This window comes from Amia ocellicauda, chromosome 12 (genome assembly GCF_036373705.1).
Source record: "Amia ocellicauda isolate fAmiCal2 chromosome 12, fAmiCal2.hap1, whole genome shotgun sequence".
NCBI classification, from domain to species: Eukaryota; Metazoa; Chordata; class Actinopteri; order Amiiformes; family Amiidae; genus Amia; species Amia ocellicauda.
Window position 1 is genome coordinate 6,442,881 of NC_089861.1, and position 19,113 is coordinate 6,461,993.

Below are 19,113 nucleotides of genomic sequence, written 5' to 3' on the forward strand. Positions count from 1 at the left end.
GAATTAAGTCCTGGTACATTACTAATTAAAAGCTGTATGTAACATAAATTAAAATGCCCTTTCAACCTTGTTGAGGATCGCCATGGCACAGATATAATACAGTATGCATGTTGAAAAAGCAATTTTAAAATGTATTTTTTATTGTCCGTGACACAATCAATAACCCATTATAAGCCTGTTAACCTAAGTACGGCCTGTGATCTAAAGTGGAAGAGAACTCCCAGGTGTAAAATTTATACCTTCCCACTGTTTTAAAATTATTACTGAAGTCGTTCCTGCCCAGTGTGTCTCCGAGAGGAATTTCTGTTGTGAGTCATCGGAAAACAGCACTGTTTGTCTTTGTCTATAAAATCTTTTTAAAAATCTTCTACTCCAGTGTGTCTTTCTCTTCTTGACTCTAATTCACACTTTTTATTCCCTCTATCTGCTTCCATTCTTCTAAGAAATAAAGATTTCAGACATAGGTAAGCTTCGGAAAATGTACGTGATAATTTTTGGTGTTGTGTTCTTGTCCATCTGTGGTTATGATTTTCCTGCTCATTAAACACTTACACATACATGGTCAATCCTTAAAATAACATGCGTACATACATACACTCAAATAAATGTGATTTGAATGTATTTCATCCTGGAGAAATGCCTATTCTTTTGAGGGCATTTTTATGACTGCATGTGGTATGTACAGATTGTATTGAGTCGACTAAAGACGACATCATGACTTAAAACAAAACAGTATTTTGTTTCTGAATTGGGAAGAAATTAATAGCATAACAAAAGTGCTTTGAAGTCTAATAACTCTATTATGCCATGTTTGAGTGCCGTGTATTACATCTGCCCAAACTGGCTTTAGTGATACAGACACAGACGGGGCCCATCCACAGATGAAAGATGTGAACCAGCTCTCGGGCTGATTGGCATTACGATAAACGGGATTCTTTGAATGCCGGCCGGCCTCAGCCACTTCAGCGTCAGACACTGCTGTCATTTAGGAGAGGAGAAAAGGGCACCTTTCAAGACTAACCCGGGCTGGCGCCGTAAAAGAGCAGGAACTGTTGTGGCTGGGGCTGTAGTCCGGGCGTCGGAGGAATCGGGGGAGATGCCGGTTTGTGTGATCGCTCTCTGGTCTCGTACACGATTGGACTGCATGAGTGGATACAATAGCAATGTGACACATCTCATTCTGTCCTCATTTAAGTCTGCAAAAAATATTTTAACATACAGAGAGATGATTAAGCAGGTCATTAATAAACCCCTCCCTTCCAGAGTCACCAGCTTCATATTGTACATGAGTTATAGCAGGAGAAAATATCAGGCTGAAATACAGTAATTATCCAAAGCACTGAAAGAAACATGCTCTACATACACACACACATGCTGTAGGCGTGCAATGCCAGTTCCTCCATATTTAATACTTTATGCAGCCGTTTGTCTTAACTATTAATTTTTACACATTCCCAGACATCTAACTCCATTTGAAAGTGTCATAAAGACAACCACTATTGACTAAAATACTGTAGAGCCTCGTAAACATTAGCAGATATCGACCTCATGCCGTTCTAATGAAGCGCTCTTTTATGGCTGCATAATAAATCAGCATTGTACAGCTTTTATCATTGATGTGCGCTTTTTGTGTTCTCCTGCCTTCATCTTTGCATATTGACATGTGGATTTGTTTGTGTGTTTGTTTTGTCGTCTTCATGATTTTATTTCCAATTATTCAGCTGACAGCTAAAGCAAGGTGTAATTTAACAGACGAAAGAAAAAAAAAAGTGCACGTGAAAATTTACAATAGCAAATTCTGTTGTTTCCATGGTTTTATCTGTACTTGGTCTGGCCTGTAACTGTTCCATCTCTGAATCGTAAGGTTGAGTTAATTTCCCATCCCAAATGCATGTAATATTCCAAGCTGGACTTATTCATATAGATGCTTATTGGTTGCTTGGAAAAAAAAAAAAAAAATCTGCATAAGATTGTTTGTTTATCATGCATTTCTATTAAAAAGGCCTTCTCGCTTAACTGTTTCTGAAAAGGCTTTCCTGCTTTTTAAACCGGTTTAATAGAAGTAGATAAACAAGCCCTGATTAATATGGCATTTGTTGTTGACTTTCATTAAAAAATGCATATCATCACATTACTTTCCATAGGCGTACAAGCAACGGGAAGTGATCGTGATTGAAATGATCTGACAATTTTGAAGGCATCATTAATGCCTTGTCACAGGATAGTGATTTCCAGTCATATCCTATTATATTCACTTTGACATCGGCCTTTTTCTGTTCAACGCGATGGATAGCCTCCCTGTCCACCGCGAGAGTTGAAATAACCGGTAGCTTTGGACAGAATTGCTGTCTTATTATGATGCTTATTATAATTGATGGTGATTATTATTGTTGTTGTTCTTCCTGAGTGCCTTTATGCCTCGAAACGCATCATTAGCATGAATATTCTGTGTGGCCATCCGCTCTATGCTGTGGGTATTCATGTCACTTTCTCGCTTCTCTCTCCAGTAACAACCCAGCCCACAGATACTACCTGGCCACCGACCCTGTCACGGGCCAGCTGTACGTGTCTGACACCAATTCACGCAGGATCTACCGTCCAAAGCTGCTGACGGGCGCTAAAGACCTGCTGCAGAATGCCGAGGTGGTGGCAGGGACCGGGGAGCAGTGCCTGCCGTTCGACGAGGCGAGGTGTGGGGATGGAGGCAAGGCCAGCGAGGCTTTTCTCTTGGGGCCCAAAGGTATACCCTTCAGCATGCTCGGAGAGCTTCATAACGGCTGTGAAAATGTTCTTGTGTGCAGTTTTATTCAGTATCCCCCCCTGGTGGTTAGACTGACACCTCCTTTTCGTACAGGTCATGAATATTTATTTTTCAATTTATTTTTCTTAAGCGCCATCAGCACATGACAGGTGTGAAGTGGACAGGGAGCCCCCATCCCAGCACTACACAATGCTCATCCTGAGGAAATCCCTTAGCATATCAATTGTTTGCTGTTTTCAACTAAGATGTATTTTTATATAAAGCTTTATTTTATTTGTTTCTACTAAATGTTAAAATATATACTTTTGGTAAAAATGTAATAACAAAATTAATTCACATCCCTTGTATCATACAAGATAGATAGAGATAGATATGCGTGTTATATTAACTAGTATGACTGGAAGGATACTCAAATATACTTTGAGGACAGAGTGACAGGAAAGTATGTTTTTTTCAGTAGAAGGAATCATTACGGAGTATTATCATTATGTGGAAAATGTTGCTTCAAATATCTTAAACGGTGGTTCTATGAAGTCCAAATGCAGCTGAGAGGATAGATTTCCTTTAGATAGAAAAATATTAATACCAGATGGCCAAGGTTTTTTCAGTTTTTTTCCTTCCTTCTCCAGATGGTCAGTGACCATTGCACAAGAGTTGCATTTCTCATCTGATCGGTTTACCCCACACGCCACAATTCATCACCACACACCAATCGCCTCTCGCTGACCGAGAGCCGCGATACACACTAGCCTTCTTTGCATTCGGCCCAGGCAGCTGCCTGCAGGTCAAATATCCTCACATAAGAATTCAATTTATCATTAAAGTGGATGTTCTCACTGGAAAAGAAAACAACAAAAGAATTAAACAGATGCCTTGTTTTCACAAAATATTTTTCACGGACCGCAGCCTGGTCTTAATCCATTTTCTTGTGAACACTACCTTACTGTAACAACAACAGAAAAAGCAGGTTTTCTGGTGTGGGAACAAGGCACCTTTTGCCCCTCTGTATCAGTTTGGCATTTTAACAGGATGTTGTAGCCATGGCAACTGGCTGTCTTTCATCTCTTTAATCTAAAAATGGTCAAAGCTGCAATTTCAGCCTTCCTACAGGTAGCAGGCATTTGTTTTCGAAAAATACATTGTAACTCGAGTCTATTCAGTGAAATAGCTGTCACTAAAGTGTATTAGGCTTCTGAATTTTCATACATGTATGTGTCATATATACATACATACATATACATATATATACATATATATATATACACACACACACACACACACACGTTACTTGAATTGTGACTATTCCTATTTCTTTGCCTTAGAAATAATTTAGTACGAGAAAGCACAATATGAATTATTAATAACTTGATTTCCAGTGACCTGAATAATGTTAAGCCAAACCTAACACATGTTGCAGTCATGTTCTGCTTAGCAAATCATGCAGGAAGCTTTGTATCATTCTGCCATTTGTCTTCTGCCCCCCCCCCACCCGACTCCCGATCTCCAGGTATCGCAGTTGACAAGAATGGTTTCATTTACTTCGTGGACGGCACGATGATCCGGAAAGTGGATCAGAACGGCATCATCTCCACTCTCCTCGGCTCCAACGACCTCACCTCCGCCCGCCCTTTCACCTGCGACACCAGCATGCACATCAGCCAGGTGACTCTTCCACTCATTTGCTGGGGTGGGCCGGTCGATTGTGTCAGCTCTCTCACAGGCAAGACTGGCACTCTGAACATCTACCTGAAAGGACACAGCACCACCTTGTGGCCCCTCATCTATAGCTGACATTTAACCCTGTTTGTTATTCATGTCAAATCAAGCGCATTAATATTTCTGCTTGTATTTTCCATCACCTTGTTTATCCTTTATTATAAATCAAGGATACCCAATGCTGCAGTCTACTAAGCCACCCATTTGTCTGGAAAGACAGTGACTTATTGTATCTATGGCTTTCAATAGGGTAAAACAACACCGTCTTGCCTTTTGCCGCTGACTATAAAAGTGATACACTATCAAAAGTACGCCTGCTGTACGAGGGGCTAGTTTAATCAGATACGTGACAGGGTTTGTGTGGCAACCATATTCATATTCATTTTCAGTCTGCCACTTTACCGTCAGCTGCAGTGGGAGTCCAATCGGTCCAGGCATGGTTCAGTGTCACCTGCTTCTTCTCCACACCTCACAGCGTTCACTCATCCAAACTCACATCAGAGGTCACAGGGCACACTCGGTTCCCCATCTACCTTGGCCTTTTTCTGTTCTACTCGCTCAACACTGTCACCATCAGCAAAGGCGCGTCCCCAGCGGAGAAAGGAATTTATTCATAAGTCATTACTCCAGGGTGGGGAAAACCACTGTCTGTGGCAGGGTATATTTTGATCCAATGGAGCAAAAACAAACAAAGACAGCACTTGTCACCAATTTAATTACCGCTGAGACCAGAATTCAGACTCAAGTACCACCTCGGGACATATGGCTCATATGGCTCAAGTCTACAGAACTGTCGCCGCTACTGCATTAATATAAAACAAAAGAAATGCATATACCTCAAATACTGCATGAATGATTTGTAATGTGGCTTTCGCTTTTGTAAAGTTCAGGTGTGAACTTTCACTAGTATACTTTCCTTTTAAAACCCCTTGAGATGAGAGACAACCACTAGTTTTGCAAAATAAAAAGCAGAATTAACAGGTGTGAAATTGTTTATGTGCAAGAAGAAAAAAAAAGTGAATAGTTCATTGGCTGTCTTTCCAAAAACATGATGAAAAAAACCCCGTCCATGAGATGGTGAAGCTGGTGTTTTGTGGGGGATTAAGTCTAACTCATATCCCAAGCGATTACAAATTTACAATTTCACATGAACAGCGACTGCTAATTAGGTATGGCTTTCATTACGCTGCGCTGGAGCATGAGAGTGCAATATATAGTAATCGTTCAGTCACACAGATGCTTGGCCTGCCAGGTCAGTGAGGGTTGGAAATCATGTTGGAATAGAAACTGGGGAAGGCAGGAATAAAGCTCCCTTTCAATACACATAGGGGCAGAAAGGATTTATCAGAATGTTATCTGTAACCCGGTACAGACAGATAATTACGAGGTGGACCCTAAGTGGACTCGGTCAAGACAAACAGGATTTAGAAGTGACCGATTTCAGCTAATTAAGATATTTAAGTGGGATAACTCAATAATACGGTTAATTGACACAGTGGGACAAGCATCAGTCAAAGAGGAGACATGAGACAGCACATAAGTAAATAGAGGCAAATCAGACTTGCAGGCGCACAAACCATATTAAGTCCTGGAACTAAAATAATCCATCACTGCCAGGCTACCAACAGTGTGCTTCTCAGGGAGCCCCGATTTGCACTGTGCATGACATATTATTTTCCCTTTACTAGGTCCGCTTGGAGTGGCCTACCGATTTAGCCATCAACCCCATGGATAACTCCATCTACGTCCTGGACAACAACGTGGTCCTGCAGATCACTGAGAACCGCCAGGTGCGCATCGCGGCAGGGAGGCCCATGCACTGCCAGGTGCCCGGGATCGAGTACGCCATGGGCAAGAGGGCCATGCAGACCTTGCTGGAGTCGGCCAGCGCCATCGCAGTGTCCTACAGCGGCGTGCTCTACATCGCTGAGACGGACGAGAAGAAGATCAACCGCATCCGGCAGGTGACGACAGACGGCGAGATCTCGCTCCTGGCAGGGATCCCGTCCGAGTGCGACTGCAAGAACGACGCCAACTGTGACTGCTATCAAACCGGCGACGGCTACGCCAAGGACGCCAAGTTGAACGCGCCTTCCTCCCTGGTGGTGTCCCCCGACGGCACTCTGTACTTAGCCGACCTGGGGAACATCCGCATTCGGGCCGTGTATAAGAACAAGCCGCTGTTGAACTCCATGAACTACTACGAGGTGGCCTCTCCGGCCAGCCAAGAGCTGTACATCTTTGATGTCAACGGCACCCACCAGTTCACCCTGAGCCTCATCACCGGGGACTATAAGTACAACTTCAGCTACAGTAACGATAACGACATTACCGCCGTGACGGACAGCAACGGGAACACTCTCCGCATCAGGAGGGATCCCAACCGGCTGCCGGTGAGAATCGTGTCTCCTGACAACCAGGTGATATGGCTCACCATCGGAACGAACGGAGGGTTAAAGACTCTCACTGCCCAGGGGCTAGAGCTGGTACTGTTCACCTACCACGGCAGCAGCGGCCTGTTGGCCACCAAGAGCATCGAGATCGGGTGGACAACTTTCTTTGAGTGAGTATCATAGCTGCTTTAACATCTTATTCGCTCAGAACATCTTATTCTGCTGTCAGAATGTCACAACTGACTGAGAGGCTTCAGAAGGTTCTTTGGTTACAAAAAATGCAGTTTTTGAATAGCATTTTGAAAAAGCTATTTTTGTTTCTCAGTAGTATTCAGAACTTCCAAAATATAGTGTAAGGTATAATTAAAAAAAAAAAAAAAGCTAAACTCAGAATGTTTAGAAATGATATTCAGCAATGGACGACTATACTAACCCAGCCACCCACTTGTTATAAATGATCTTAGCTTCTTCTAATGCCTACCTGTTGAGATTGCATGGTCTGGCCATGGGCTCATGGCAAGCGGTGACGTGTGGAGTTAGTGGGGCCCACACAGTGTCATTGCGCAGCCTGACAGGCAATGGAAAAAGAGCAGATAAAGTGAAGTCAAAAATTAATCACCGAGCAGTGGCACTGGCAGCCGTCCAGGGTAGGCAGACAGGACTATCACCAATCACTCAAAATATCAATAGGGCAGGCCTGCGAGAGCACTCGGTGCTGTATATAGGTGTACAATTCAGTGAAAGCTTCCCAGTTGTGAAGCTGACATTAGATATTGTCATCATTAAAAGAATAGTCGAGTTTTCTCTGGAGTTGCTTCTAAACTGACATGTATTAATGGACAGCCTGCCACAATGGAATAGTTGTGTACAAACACTGTTCTTCAGCGGCCCCACACAGCCCAAGACCTGCATTACCTCGCTTTAATTCCTCACAAATCATGAGCCATGAGCCATTGTAGGTCTGTGACGATTCACCAGTGTGTACCAGTTCCCACTAGACGCTTCCAGGGTGGGTTTGATCAATATACCTTCAGTTATACTCGTAAAATCTGTACAAATTCTTGGCAACTACTTAAACGCAGTAATGTAGGCCCTGCTCGACAGCAGCTTTGAGAAATAAAGCAGAACAGATGGAACGGCTGTTTTTTGGTGTTTGGAGCACATACATACATTTAATTGCAGTGCATTTCCAATTCATAAACTCTTTATAAGTATTTTATAGTGTAAATTCCCAACATCTTCCGGTGCATCTAACACTCACTCAGTATTACAGTGCTAGGAAGAGTTAATGGCATGCTATAATGTATGCATTTATCAGACATTCTGCAATATTGCATTGCAAATTGTTTCTCTCTCTCTTTTAACTGTTTTATTGGTTGGTACTGGTTTGTTAATTACTAACTCTATGTGCTGTAGACCAGACTCAGTGTTTAAAGGTATTCTTACATGTTTATCATTTAAAGCACATAAGTAGAATTTAAGGAATTAAGTAGATTCATAAAATAAGATTTAAATTTGTACCAGTACAGATCAGCAGTATAGCAAGTACGCCACCAAGAAGCTTAGTAAATATAGTAGCCGTTCAAAATGTGTGTGTAAGAAGAAGCATTTGGGGATGGGGTGAATTAGGTGAATGAGACTGGGTGGGACAGTGGCACAGTGGTTAGCGTTGCTGCCTCACAGCTGCTGGGGCCCAGTTTCAATTCAATCCTGGCCTCGTCTGCCATTGTGTAGTTGGCATGTCTTCCCTTGGCCTGGTGGGTTTTCTGCAGGTGCTCCAGTTTCCTCCCACATCCCAAATGTACAGGTTAGGTTAATTGGCTACTCTAAATTGCCCTGTAGTTGTGCGAGTGTGGCATGTGTGTTATGCCCCGTGACCGACTGACATCCCAGGGTGCACCCTGCCTGGTGTTCTGTGTCCGTCAGGTGAGGATCCAGCCTGCCATGACCCTGTACTGGATCAAGCACTTACTGAAAGGGGGCCCGGATAGATGAAAACATAGATACAATGTCTTTGTTATTTGACATTTTAGCAATATTTCTCTTTGCAAAGGTCATTAATGACTGAAGACATGAGCACGATGGAAAATAATTCACTGGTGTTATATTGTGCTCTGGTGTGAATATCATTCTTTCCTGACATTTCTCATCATTTTCATTCCTGTGTTTCTGGGCTACTGTCGATATGTTCCCGTTTCTAGCTGTGAGCTGACAGGGTAGAATACAGATTTAGAAAAAGAAAAAAAAAAAAAGTTGGTTGGTTGATTGGTTGGTTTGTTTTCCATCAGATCCCAAAGCAATTGCAGCCCTGTGTGATACCCCAGCGTTGTACTCATGTGATTACTGTTTTCTTTAAGCTATGACAGCGAAGGCCGCCTCACGAATGTGACTTTCCCAACTGGAGTTGTGACAAACCTCCATGGGGAGATGAAAAGGGCGATTACTGTGGACATTGAGACCTCGGGGAGGGAGGAGGATGTCAGTATTACCACTAACCTCTCATCCATCGATTCTTTCTACACTCTAGTTCAAGGTAAGCCAAAATCCTGTCGATTCAATGAGAAAATTACAATGTGGTCCCCCCCTCTCACTAATACCACCAGGGCAGTGTAAACGATCCTACAGCCATTCATCACGGTGAAGGGCAAACAAGTTACGCTGCACAGAGCTAATGAAAGACCTCCCTGGTGCTGTTTTGTCAAGATTTTGGGTATAAATAATCAGCCCTTGGCTCTGCCGCTGGACTGTTAGCTTGTGAATTACCAGGTTCCTTGGAAGAAATAATTATGTTGTTAAAAAGATCCATTGTACAGGTAAACGGTTATTTCACACAACAACATGGTTAGTTCCTGTCTCTAAGTTAATTCTGGAAATGTAATTGCTTAAGTTGAGGAGAGACGTGGCAGGTTGTTTAATACACTGTAAAGGGATAAAAGGTTTATCAAGGCCGCACAGGTACATTTAATGAAAACTTCTTCTATTGCTGTAAATGTCAAAGAAAACATCCAAGGCTATGAAGTAGAGCTCGTCCCAATAGTATCATTTTAAACTTTTTCTGGACTTAAAAACACTTTTATGGAGACATTTACCTCATTTGGGGGCAAGAGGCTGTTAAATTGTTATTCCTGTTGATACACCAAACCTTCAATTAAAATTTTCTCTGGTCAGAGAAAAAGTACAGTAATGCAGTACAGGTATTCTCCCCTCAATAGAAAAACTTAAGCTGATTGAAGTTGAGATAGCTCTTGGTGCTGCTGCTCCAGAAATAAATTGTTCTTTCTAAGCAAACAAAGGAGTTGAAAATCATGCCAAACTCTCCATCACTTACAGTTGGGATGAATGTAAGCCCGCCAACAGTTACCCATCAAACTAGATTAAAAACAAACCCAGAAAAGAGCTTGTCTGCTTTGAGAACTGTAAATACTCCACAGCCCCTGTCATGAGACCACGAAGGCCCTGACCGTGCTACACTGTCTTTTTAGTGCTCATGAACATCTGTGTTCCTGATAGAGTTTAACAGAAAACTATTTTTTCCCCTCTATGCTTCAATTTCTGACACTTGGCCTCCCCTTTATTTACAGATCAGTTAAGAAACAGCTACCAGGTGGGTTATGATAACTCCCTGAGGATTATTTATGCGAATGGGATGGATACCCACTACCAAACAGAGCCACATATACTGGCAGGCACGGCCAACCCAACCGTGGCCCGGCGGAACATGACTCTGCCTGGGGAGAACGGGCAGAATCTGGTGGAGTGGCGTTTCCGCAAAGAGCAGACGAGGGGCAAAGTTATCGTCTTTGGAAGGAAGCTTAGGGTAAGGAAGCTCCTTTGGTATGCGTTTCTATCAGTGTTACCAAAAAGGTAACAATGTACCATATTTCTAGTGTTGTTATATTTGAAGTCAGTCATGATTTCCAATTGAGGTCATACTAACATGAAATTCTGGGCATATTTCACATTTGTTCATATTATGTACTTTACACAACATAAAATCATGAACAGCTCCCTACTATGAAAGTGTTACCCGGAACACTATCATTTTATACGAAATCTAAGGTTTACTGTGCACAACACTTCATTGCCTCTGTGTTTTAGCGATTGTTTGTGCTGGTTTGTTTTCTGCAGGATTCTATAATCCCCCAGCAGGTCCAATTATCTAGACAGACTTAAGCTGATAAAAGCTGATGCCAAAGCTACCTTGAGGGAAGAAAAAAATAAATTTAACAAATACTGAGGTGTCTCGGTTTGGGGTCCAGAGATGTGCATACAAAACAAATGTTTATATGCATGTAATTTCAACATATTAATATACACTCTCTTCTGTTAAGTATCATAGTATTAAAAAAATATATAAAGTATTTATTTACCTTTGAAATCATTGATTATTATAGTCTATATATAACAGGTGTCAATTTTATGACCAAGTCATTTTGTAGATTTTAGTTTCAAACCTTTTGAAAATAACCGCCATAACTTTAAGCCTTCAGTTGGTTATGCGTTCACTCTCAATTCTCACACTTCTCACAATTCTTTTGCATGGTTACTTAAATTAGTACTTTAGAAGCCTTCTTAATTTAAAGTTGTATTGGTGCTTCAGAATTTAACATGGGTTTATCATCTTCTGACAAAAACCTGAAGTCTTCCGGTAACTATTGGAACACCTGCAAGACTTTGAAACCCTATAAAATAAGAAACGTATAAAAGCACATGTTTTCCAGCAACATAAGACTTATATAGCACTCGGTTATTCCCAAAGCATCAATACAATTAGTGTTTAAAACAATGTTATTTTTTTGATGCTTTGGGAATCGGCAAATATATTAAATAATTGTGATCGAGGTCAGAATGTGGTTTGTTCTGCTTCCATTTCCAAAGCTTGTCATCTTTAAATGAATGGCTCCTGCTGTGGAAAACTTTGCATGGATACACTCTAATATGTCTTTTTACCGGTTGGGTACATTCTGAGGGGCTTAATTTAGGAGAGTTTGAACAAATGCCAGAGTGTCTTTCAGTTTAATGAAACCCTTTAAAAAAAATGGCAGTTAATCTAATGCTTTCCACTTGCATCAAGAACTCCCAAAATTAATTTACTGTCAAAGAGAATCAATCAGAGTAAATGGTGTTTAAACAATAGCCGGGTCATCGAGAAGCAATAAGTGGGTGGTTTTGAGGCTTGCATGATAGACTTTTCATGGTGGCATCGTTTCTTCTCTTTTTCTCGAACAGGTAAATGGCAGGAACCTCCTCTCAGTTGACTATGATCGAACTCTACGGACGGAGAAGATCTATGACGACCATCGCAAATTCCTGCTGAAGATAATTTACGACTCCTCTGGTCATCCAACTCTCTGGGTGCCGAGCAGCAAGCTGATGGCTGTCAACATCACTTACTCGGCCACAGGACAGATCTCGAGCATCCAGAGGGGCTCGACTAGTGAGAAAGTGGAATATGACAACCAAGGCAGGCTCGTCTCGCGGGTATTCGCTGATGGAAAGATATGGAGCTACACCTACCTTGAAAAGGTGAGAAGCCTACAGCGCCAGACAGAAACACACAACACGTCCACCCTCCGCAAAAATACTTTCTTTCATGTGTTTTTATTCTCACTCTGTCTGGTTGTGTCTTTACATTGCCAACAGAAAAACAAAACGGATTATACAGTACTAAAGAGGATATCATTACAGTTTTGTGAGTTAGTATGTTTTCCTAGGTGTATATAAAAAAACTATTTTTTAAAGTAATGAGCAACATTCAGTAGCCTCCAGAGAACTGTAGGTTGGCTTCTGGGGGGAAAAAACTGCAAATCCCCGAAACAAATGTATCAGGTTGCTGGTCTCCTGCTTTAAATAGTTGGGAATCCCTGAAGGTAGAAAAAGAGCAATGGGTAGTTATTCTTCATAGCCTTGAGACACAATTTAAGAAGGAAAATGGCCTGTTTGGTGGATGTTTGTGCAACAAGAGATGGATAAGCGTGTAAAGGAAGGAAGCAAGCTGGGGAATGAGACCAGAGAGAAAACAAAATCAGAGCAGAAAATTGCTCATAATCCTGGCAAACCGAAGCCAAGGAAAGACTTTGGTTGAATCATTGGATGTTTTCTTATACTGTAAAAATGACCGATTCACAAATTAAATGTGAACTTAGGTGTCAAAACAGGTTTAAATGATGTTCCGATCAGGAAGAAATTCACAGAAACCCAGAAATACTCTCTAACTTTATGGAAAGAATTTCAGAATTTATTTAGGCTCTCTTAGACTCCAAGGTGGACGTTGGAGACCATTGGATTCCCACAGATTCATTATTCCTGGCTAGGAAGGAAAGTGCAAAATCAAAGGCTTAAACTTGCCAGTATATCCTTGTTTAAAAATATTGATTACCTGCATTGTTGTTGCTTTTTTTAATACATTGGCTTAAGTGCACAATTGAAGTGCTCCACAGGATTTGACCAGTGAAAAGTCAACTGTATAGACATTAAATATGCATAGTTGTCCCCCTCCCTCTTTCTCATTGCCTGCCACAAGAGCAGGTAGCGTGACCAAGAAGAAGGATATCAAGTTGAAAACATATGCCATTTCAAGAGCCTAGGGAGCTCCAGTAATGTCCGTCCAAGTATAAATGACAAGGTGAGGGATTCTCACAGGCATTCCGGACACCCACTGGAGGCACACTTAAAACCAGGGATGCATATGGAAATAGTCTGTCGATTTTCCTCACAGAGGATTATGGTTTTTTTTTTAAGCCAGCTGAGAAAGAGAGGCGTTTCTACTAGTAAAATGGCCTGACTTAGATGCCTGTGTATTTAACTCCACAGCTTTGCAGATCGATTTTCCCCGCTGTACAGTAATGCACAACACAGCACGTGCCATTTCCATTCACAGCGTACAGTATAGAAACATCAAGTGCTCTTTCATTGATAAACTGGGTGTGATTGCTTTGTCTCCGGGTACCAGCTTCTACAAAGATAACTTAAATGAAAAAAAAAGTTAGTTTAATTCAATTTCCTAACCGTTTTTTTTCTAGCATAAAATCTAGCTGAATCTTGCCAATATGCAAAATGTTTGACTACCTGCTGTTTTGCTAAGTGAATTTGACACTAAATGGAGCCTACCTTATAACATAAGTAGTAACGCATTATGAGTCCTGAGCTAATAACTGCAAAGCCCTTTTCGAATTATGCATCCAAGTACATTAAACAGGGCAACATTAAAGACTTGTAGGTCAAGGATAACTCAATTAAAAAAAGGAAATCATTGCCGAAATGGAATGTTAATACCTGTTGTCAAGCAATTTGCATTTTAATACCCATGTGTATAATTATTCTGTCTGCTTCCTTTTTTCTTTTTCTTTTTCTTTTTGTTTTTGTTTTATTTAGTCAATGGTGCTGCTACTCCACAGTCAACGCCAGTACATCTTTGAGTACGACTTACTGGACCACCTGTCCGCGATTACAATGCCAAGTGTGGCCCGCCACACCATGCAGACCATTCGCTCGATCGGATACTACCGGAACATCTACAACCCTCCCGAAAGCAACGCCTCGGTCATAGCGGACTACACTGAAGATGGGCAGCTGCTGCAGGTGGCTCACTTGGGCACAGGCAGGCGAGTGCTGTACAAGTACAGGAGGCAAACCAAGCTGTCGGAGATCTTGTACGACAGCACACGGGTCAGCTTCACGTACGACGAGACGGCGGGCGTCTTGAAGACCGTCAACCTGCAGAGCGAGGGGTTCATCTGCACCATTCGGTACCGGCAAATCGGGCCCCTGATCGACAGGCAGATCTTCCGCTTCAGCGAGGACGGGATGGTGAATGCGCGCTTCGACTACACCTACGACAACAGCTTCCGCGTGACCAGCATGCAGGGGGTGATCAACGAGACGCCCTTGCCCATCGACCTCTACCAGTTCGACGACATCTCGGGGAAGGTGGAGCAGTTTGGCAAGTTCGGCGTGATCTACTACGACATCAACCAGATAATCTCCACCGCTGTCATGACCTACACCAAGCACTTCGACGTGCACGGGCGCATCAAGGAGATCCAGTACGAGATCTTCCGCTCGCTGATGTACTGGATCACCATACAGTACGACAACATGGGCCGCGTCACCAAGAGGGAGATCAAAATCGGGCCGTTCGCCAATACCACCAAGTACGGCTATGAATATGACGTGGACGGGCAGCTTCAGACCGTCTACCTGAATGAGAAGATCATGTGGCGGTATAACTACGACCTGAACGGAAACCTACACCTGCTGAACCCCAGCAACAGCGCCCGGCTCATCCCGCTGCGCTACGACCTGCGGGACCGGATCACCCGCCTGGGGGACGTCCAGTACCGGATGGACGAAGACGGCTTCCTGCGCCAGAGAGGGGCCGAGATCTTCGAATACAACTCCAAGGGCCTCCTCGTCCGAGTCTACAGCAAGGGCAATGGCTGGACCATCCAGTACCGCTACGACGGCCTGGGGAGGAGAGTTTCCACCAGAACCAGCCTGGGTCAGCACCTGCAGTTTTTCTACGCTGACCTCAACTACCCCACTCGGATTACCCACGTTTACAACCACTCCAGCTCCGAGATCACCTCGCTCTACTACGACCTGCAGGGTCACCTCTTTGCCATGGAGATCAGCAGCGGGGAGGAGTTCTACATCGCCTGCGACAACACAGGCACGCCACTGGCCGTTTTCAGCAGCAACGGCCTGATGATCAAGCAGGTCCAGTACACCTCTTACGGAGACATCTATTTTGACTCCAACCCTGACTTTCAACTTGTGGTAGGGTTCCACGGAGGCCTGTACGACCCCCTGACCAAGCTGCTGCACTTCGGCGAGAGGGATTATGATATCCTGGCAGGACGCTGGACTCTCCCGGACATCACCACTTGGAAGAGGGTGGGAAAGGACCCTGTGCCATTTAACCTCTACATGTTTAGGAACAACAACCCTGTGAGCAAAATTCACGATGTGAAAGAATATGTCACAGGTAAATATATTGAAATGCATTATTTAGTTCCAAATCCAAAATGGAATTCTAGAAATAAATGTCTGTGTCTAAGGTTGTTTCAACTGCATGTTTTGTCCAGTGTGCCTTTAAACCAATGTAAATATATATAAATATATCATATAAACAAAAAATGTGTTCTAGTTGTGGAAAAAGTTAATGCTTTAACAAAATTTATTTTGAAGTTAACGTGGTTGTTTACAGTATTGAATAGTATTACAGAAACTTTGAAGCTTGCCGTATTCTATATAGCTGTATTTAACAGGGCTATGAAAAGCTTTCTTGTAAATGAAGTGTCATGAATTTTTTATACAAGAAATGCACAATACACAATGGTTTTCTGCATTTTGTATTGATCTATATGGTTTCTCATGTCTAGGATTTGTTAGGTTGCTGAAACCTCCAACCGTTCGATGGACTTGGATGTTAATCAGAAGCTTTCTTGCCAAATCTTTAATTCTCTCTCATCCCTTTTTACTGACTTTTAGATGTCAACAGCTGGCTGGTGACATTTGGGTTCCATCTGCACAATGCAATCCCTGGCTTTCCGATTCCCAAATTTGATCTGACAGAGCCTTCCTTTGAGCTGAAAAAGAGTCAACTCTGGGATGATTTGCCGGTAAGCAATCAAAAGGGAATATTTATAGTGCCTTTAACCTTTGTGATTCTCTGGCATAAAACAAAATAATTGTACAAATATTTTTAGGAAGGCCCTAATACAAACACTGACACTGGTCAAAATATTGCTGCATTAGCAGATGTGTAAAGAAAAAAACGCATTTTATTCCTCAGCCTAAAAGAGATAGGTTTTTTTTTTTTTTTTATGTTTGCATGTTAAATAATTTCTACATAAAATATTTATCTGCTCTGTTTTTGTTCTTTAAATGTGTCATAGTTATAGTCATAGTATGAAAAACAAGAATCCTGCCGGTGTACAAATCAATGTTCTCTAGAGGTGTTTAAACAAAGTTAAAAAGCACTTATTGATTGAAAACCAAACATTCAGAGCATACGATTATTATTTTTGTGTGTGAAGAACTAAAGTTGAAACTTGGAAAACCCCACTGATATTAACTTCTCCCCCTGTTTGTTTCCTCAAGTCTATTTGATCTTGATTTTAGTTAGTTTTCACAACCCAGGGAAAATCTGCGTTGCTCTAAAGCCTTTATATTTTGTTCTACCTCAGCTCAGCATCCTAGTTCTAAAACAAGTAACTTCCTGTTACAAAATTGAAGGCTTGTCTAAATCAGACCCTGTCCATTTAGACTGTGTTCACACTTTAATACTGTTTTTTTCCCCCGCTCTCTCTGTAGACCATTTCCGGAGTCCATCAAGAAGTCATAAGGCAGGCTGAAGCCTTCCTGTCCTTCGGAAAGATGCCAGAGATCCAGATCAGCAAGCGCCGCTCCAACCGGGAGAAGTCCTGGCTGTGGTTCGCCACCGTCAAGTCACTCATCGGGAAAGGCGTGATGCTGGCGGTCAACCCGGGCCGGGTGGTGACCAACGTGCTCAACATCGCCAACGAGGACTGCATCAAGGTGGCGGCTGTGCTGAATAACGCCTTCTACCTGGACAACCTGCACTTCACCATCGAGGGCAAGGACACGCACTACTTCATCAAAGACAGCCTGCCGGAGAGCGACCTGGGCACCCTGCGGCTGACCAGCGGCCGCAAGTCCCTGGAGAACGGTATCAACGTCACCGTCTCTCAGTCCACCACGGTGGTGAACGGCAGGACTCGCAGGTTTGCAGACGTGGAGATGCAGTACGGCGCGCTGGCGCTGCACGTGCGCTACGGCATGACCCTGGACGAGGAGAAAGCCCGTATCCTGGAGCAGGCGCGGCAGAGGGCTCTGTCCAGCGCCTGGGCCCGAGAGCAGCAGAGAGTGCGGGACGGAGAGGAGGGAGCCAGGCTCTGGACAGAGGGGGAGAAGCGGCAGTTGCTAAGTGCTGGCAAAGTACAAGGATATGATGGGTACTATGTACTCTCTGTAGAGCAATACCCGGAGTTAGCTGACAGTGCTAACAACATACAATTCTTAAGACAAAGCGAAATAGGGAAGAGGTAACAAACTGTTCATTACCGGCTGCCAAAGAGACTGCCAGTGGCTGTTTCCGCTGGGGAGACAGCGCTAAGTGTCGGCGCGCATTGCTACCACCACCGGATTACATGTAGAAACGCACTACTCCTCTGAGCTCAACAGAGGCCGTGACACAGATGAGTATCTGTACAACGAACCTTGATATGAATTCGGACTCTCCACAAGAGAATGAGTCGAGGAGGAGTGGTGGTTTGTGAAAGAGAAATGTTTTTACAAAATGACCTTAAAAGGTGATCTGCTTTAAAAAATATATAATTACAGAAAAAAAAAAGGTTAAAAAAAATAAAAAAAAAGAAATGTGTTTACATATGCATATCACTGCACTCAACTGGACTAATCTGTATAAAGCCTACCGGTTTTCTTACTAGGCAATGTCTATAATCAGATGTTTGTTTTCATTCTGAATGGTTGACCTTTGCTTTTAAAAAAAAAAAGTAGTCTCGCTCTTAATAAGAACTGATGTGTCTCAGTAACAAGTCAAAACTGGGAATTACTGCTGTTAATAAACTCCAAATGCTTCTGTGCTGCTTTATAAAAGGACTTTTGCCACCAGTGACATGCTACAGTAATCAAATTTATTCTTAATTTTATAATGGTATCATGGTTTGCCTTGGGGAAGAAAAAAAACAACTGAGAAACAACTGACACAACAAAATCATGTCAAACAGAGCAAAGGAAACACAAACTTTTGTAAATTATGTGAGACGATTCTTTATGGATTTTTTTTATATGAATTCCAATTAACTGTTCATCAGATATTAGTCTCAGAGGAGGTAATTTATGTAAAAGTGTTTATACATAAAAAATAAAATCTTAAAACTATTGAGGATTTTCTTTGGTCATGCGTTATTGTTTACTCTTCAAATATTTGCTATTTGTGGTCTCATAATTTACAGTTACGCCAGTCCAAGTCAGCAAAGGAATTTACTTCATCGCTGACATCTAAAGATTGATTGCACTATAAAAGCTTGAGACAGTTTTCTGTAAGATTTATGCTCTTGGACCCAAATAGATATTTAGTAAAATAAATATATATATATATATATATATATATTAGCACTTTCAATTTTGAATCTAAACTAGACGTAAACTTTCAATTTTAGCACTCAAATATGATCATTCTTAGTCTGTCTTCAA

The 19,113-nt window shown here is 42.3% G+C and overlaps 1 protein-coding gene across 9 annotated transcripts in view; it reads left to right on the forward strand.

The window, feature by feature from the left end:
- LOC136764272 (teneurin-3) overlaps nucleotides 1-18,798 on the forward strand; it is a 267,776-nt gene extending 248,978 nt beyond the window's left edge. For 6 of the 9 annotated variants that reach the window (XM_066718152.1, XM_066718155.1, XM_066718158.1 and 3 more), the window contains 10 exons: nucleotides 444-464; nucleotides 2,508-2,740; nucleotides 4,269-4,423; nucleotides 6,166-7,040; nucleotides 9,228-9,403; nucleotides 10,452-10,687; nucleotides 12,100-12,396; nucleotides 14,245-15,856; nucleotides 16,363-16,493; nucleotides 17,188-18,798. In XM_066718152.1, coding sequence (XP_066574249.1) covers nucleotides 444-464; nucleotides 2,508-2,740; nucleotides 4,269-4,423; nucleotides 6,166-7,040; nucleotides 9,228-9,403; nucleotides 10,452-10,687; nucleotides 12,100-12,396; nucleotides 14,245-15,856; nucleotides 16,363-16,493; nucleotides 17,188-17,943 — 4,492 coding nt within the window. In that variant the 3' untranslated portion in view covers nucleotides 17,944-18,798. The remainder of the gene's footprint in view (nucleotides 1-443; nucleotides 465-2,507; nucleotides 2,741-4,268; nucleotides 4,424-6,165; nucleotides 7,041-9,227; nucleotides 9,404-10,451; nucleotides 10,688-12,099; nucleotides 12,397-14,244; nucleotides 15,857-16,362; nucleotides 16,494-17,187) is intronic. The other 3 variants (XM_066718154.1, XM_066718160.1, XM_066718157.1) reach the window with 1 other exon arrangement.
- The last annotated feature ends 315 nt before the right edge of the window (nucleotides 18,799-19,113 follow it).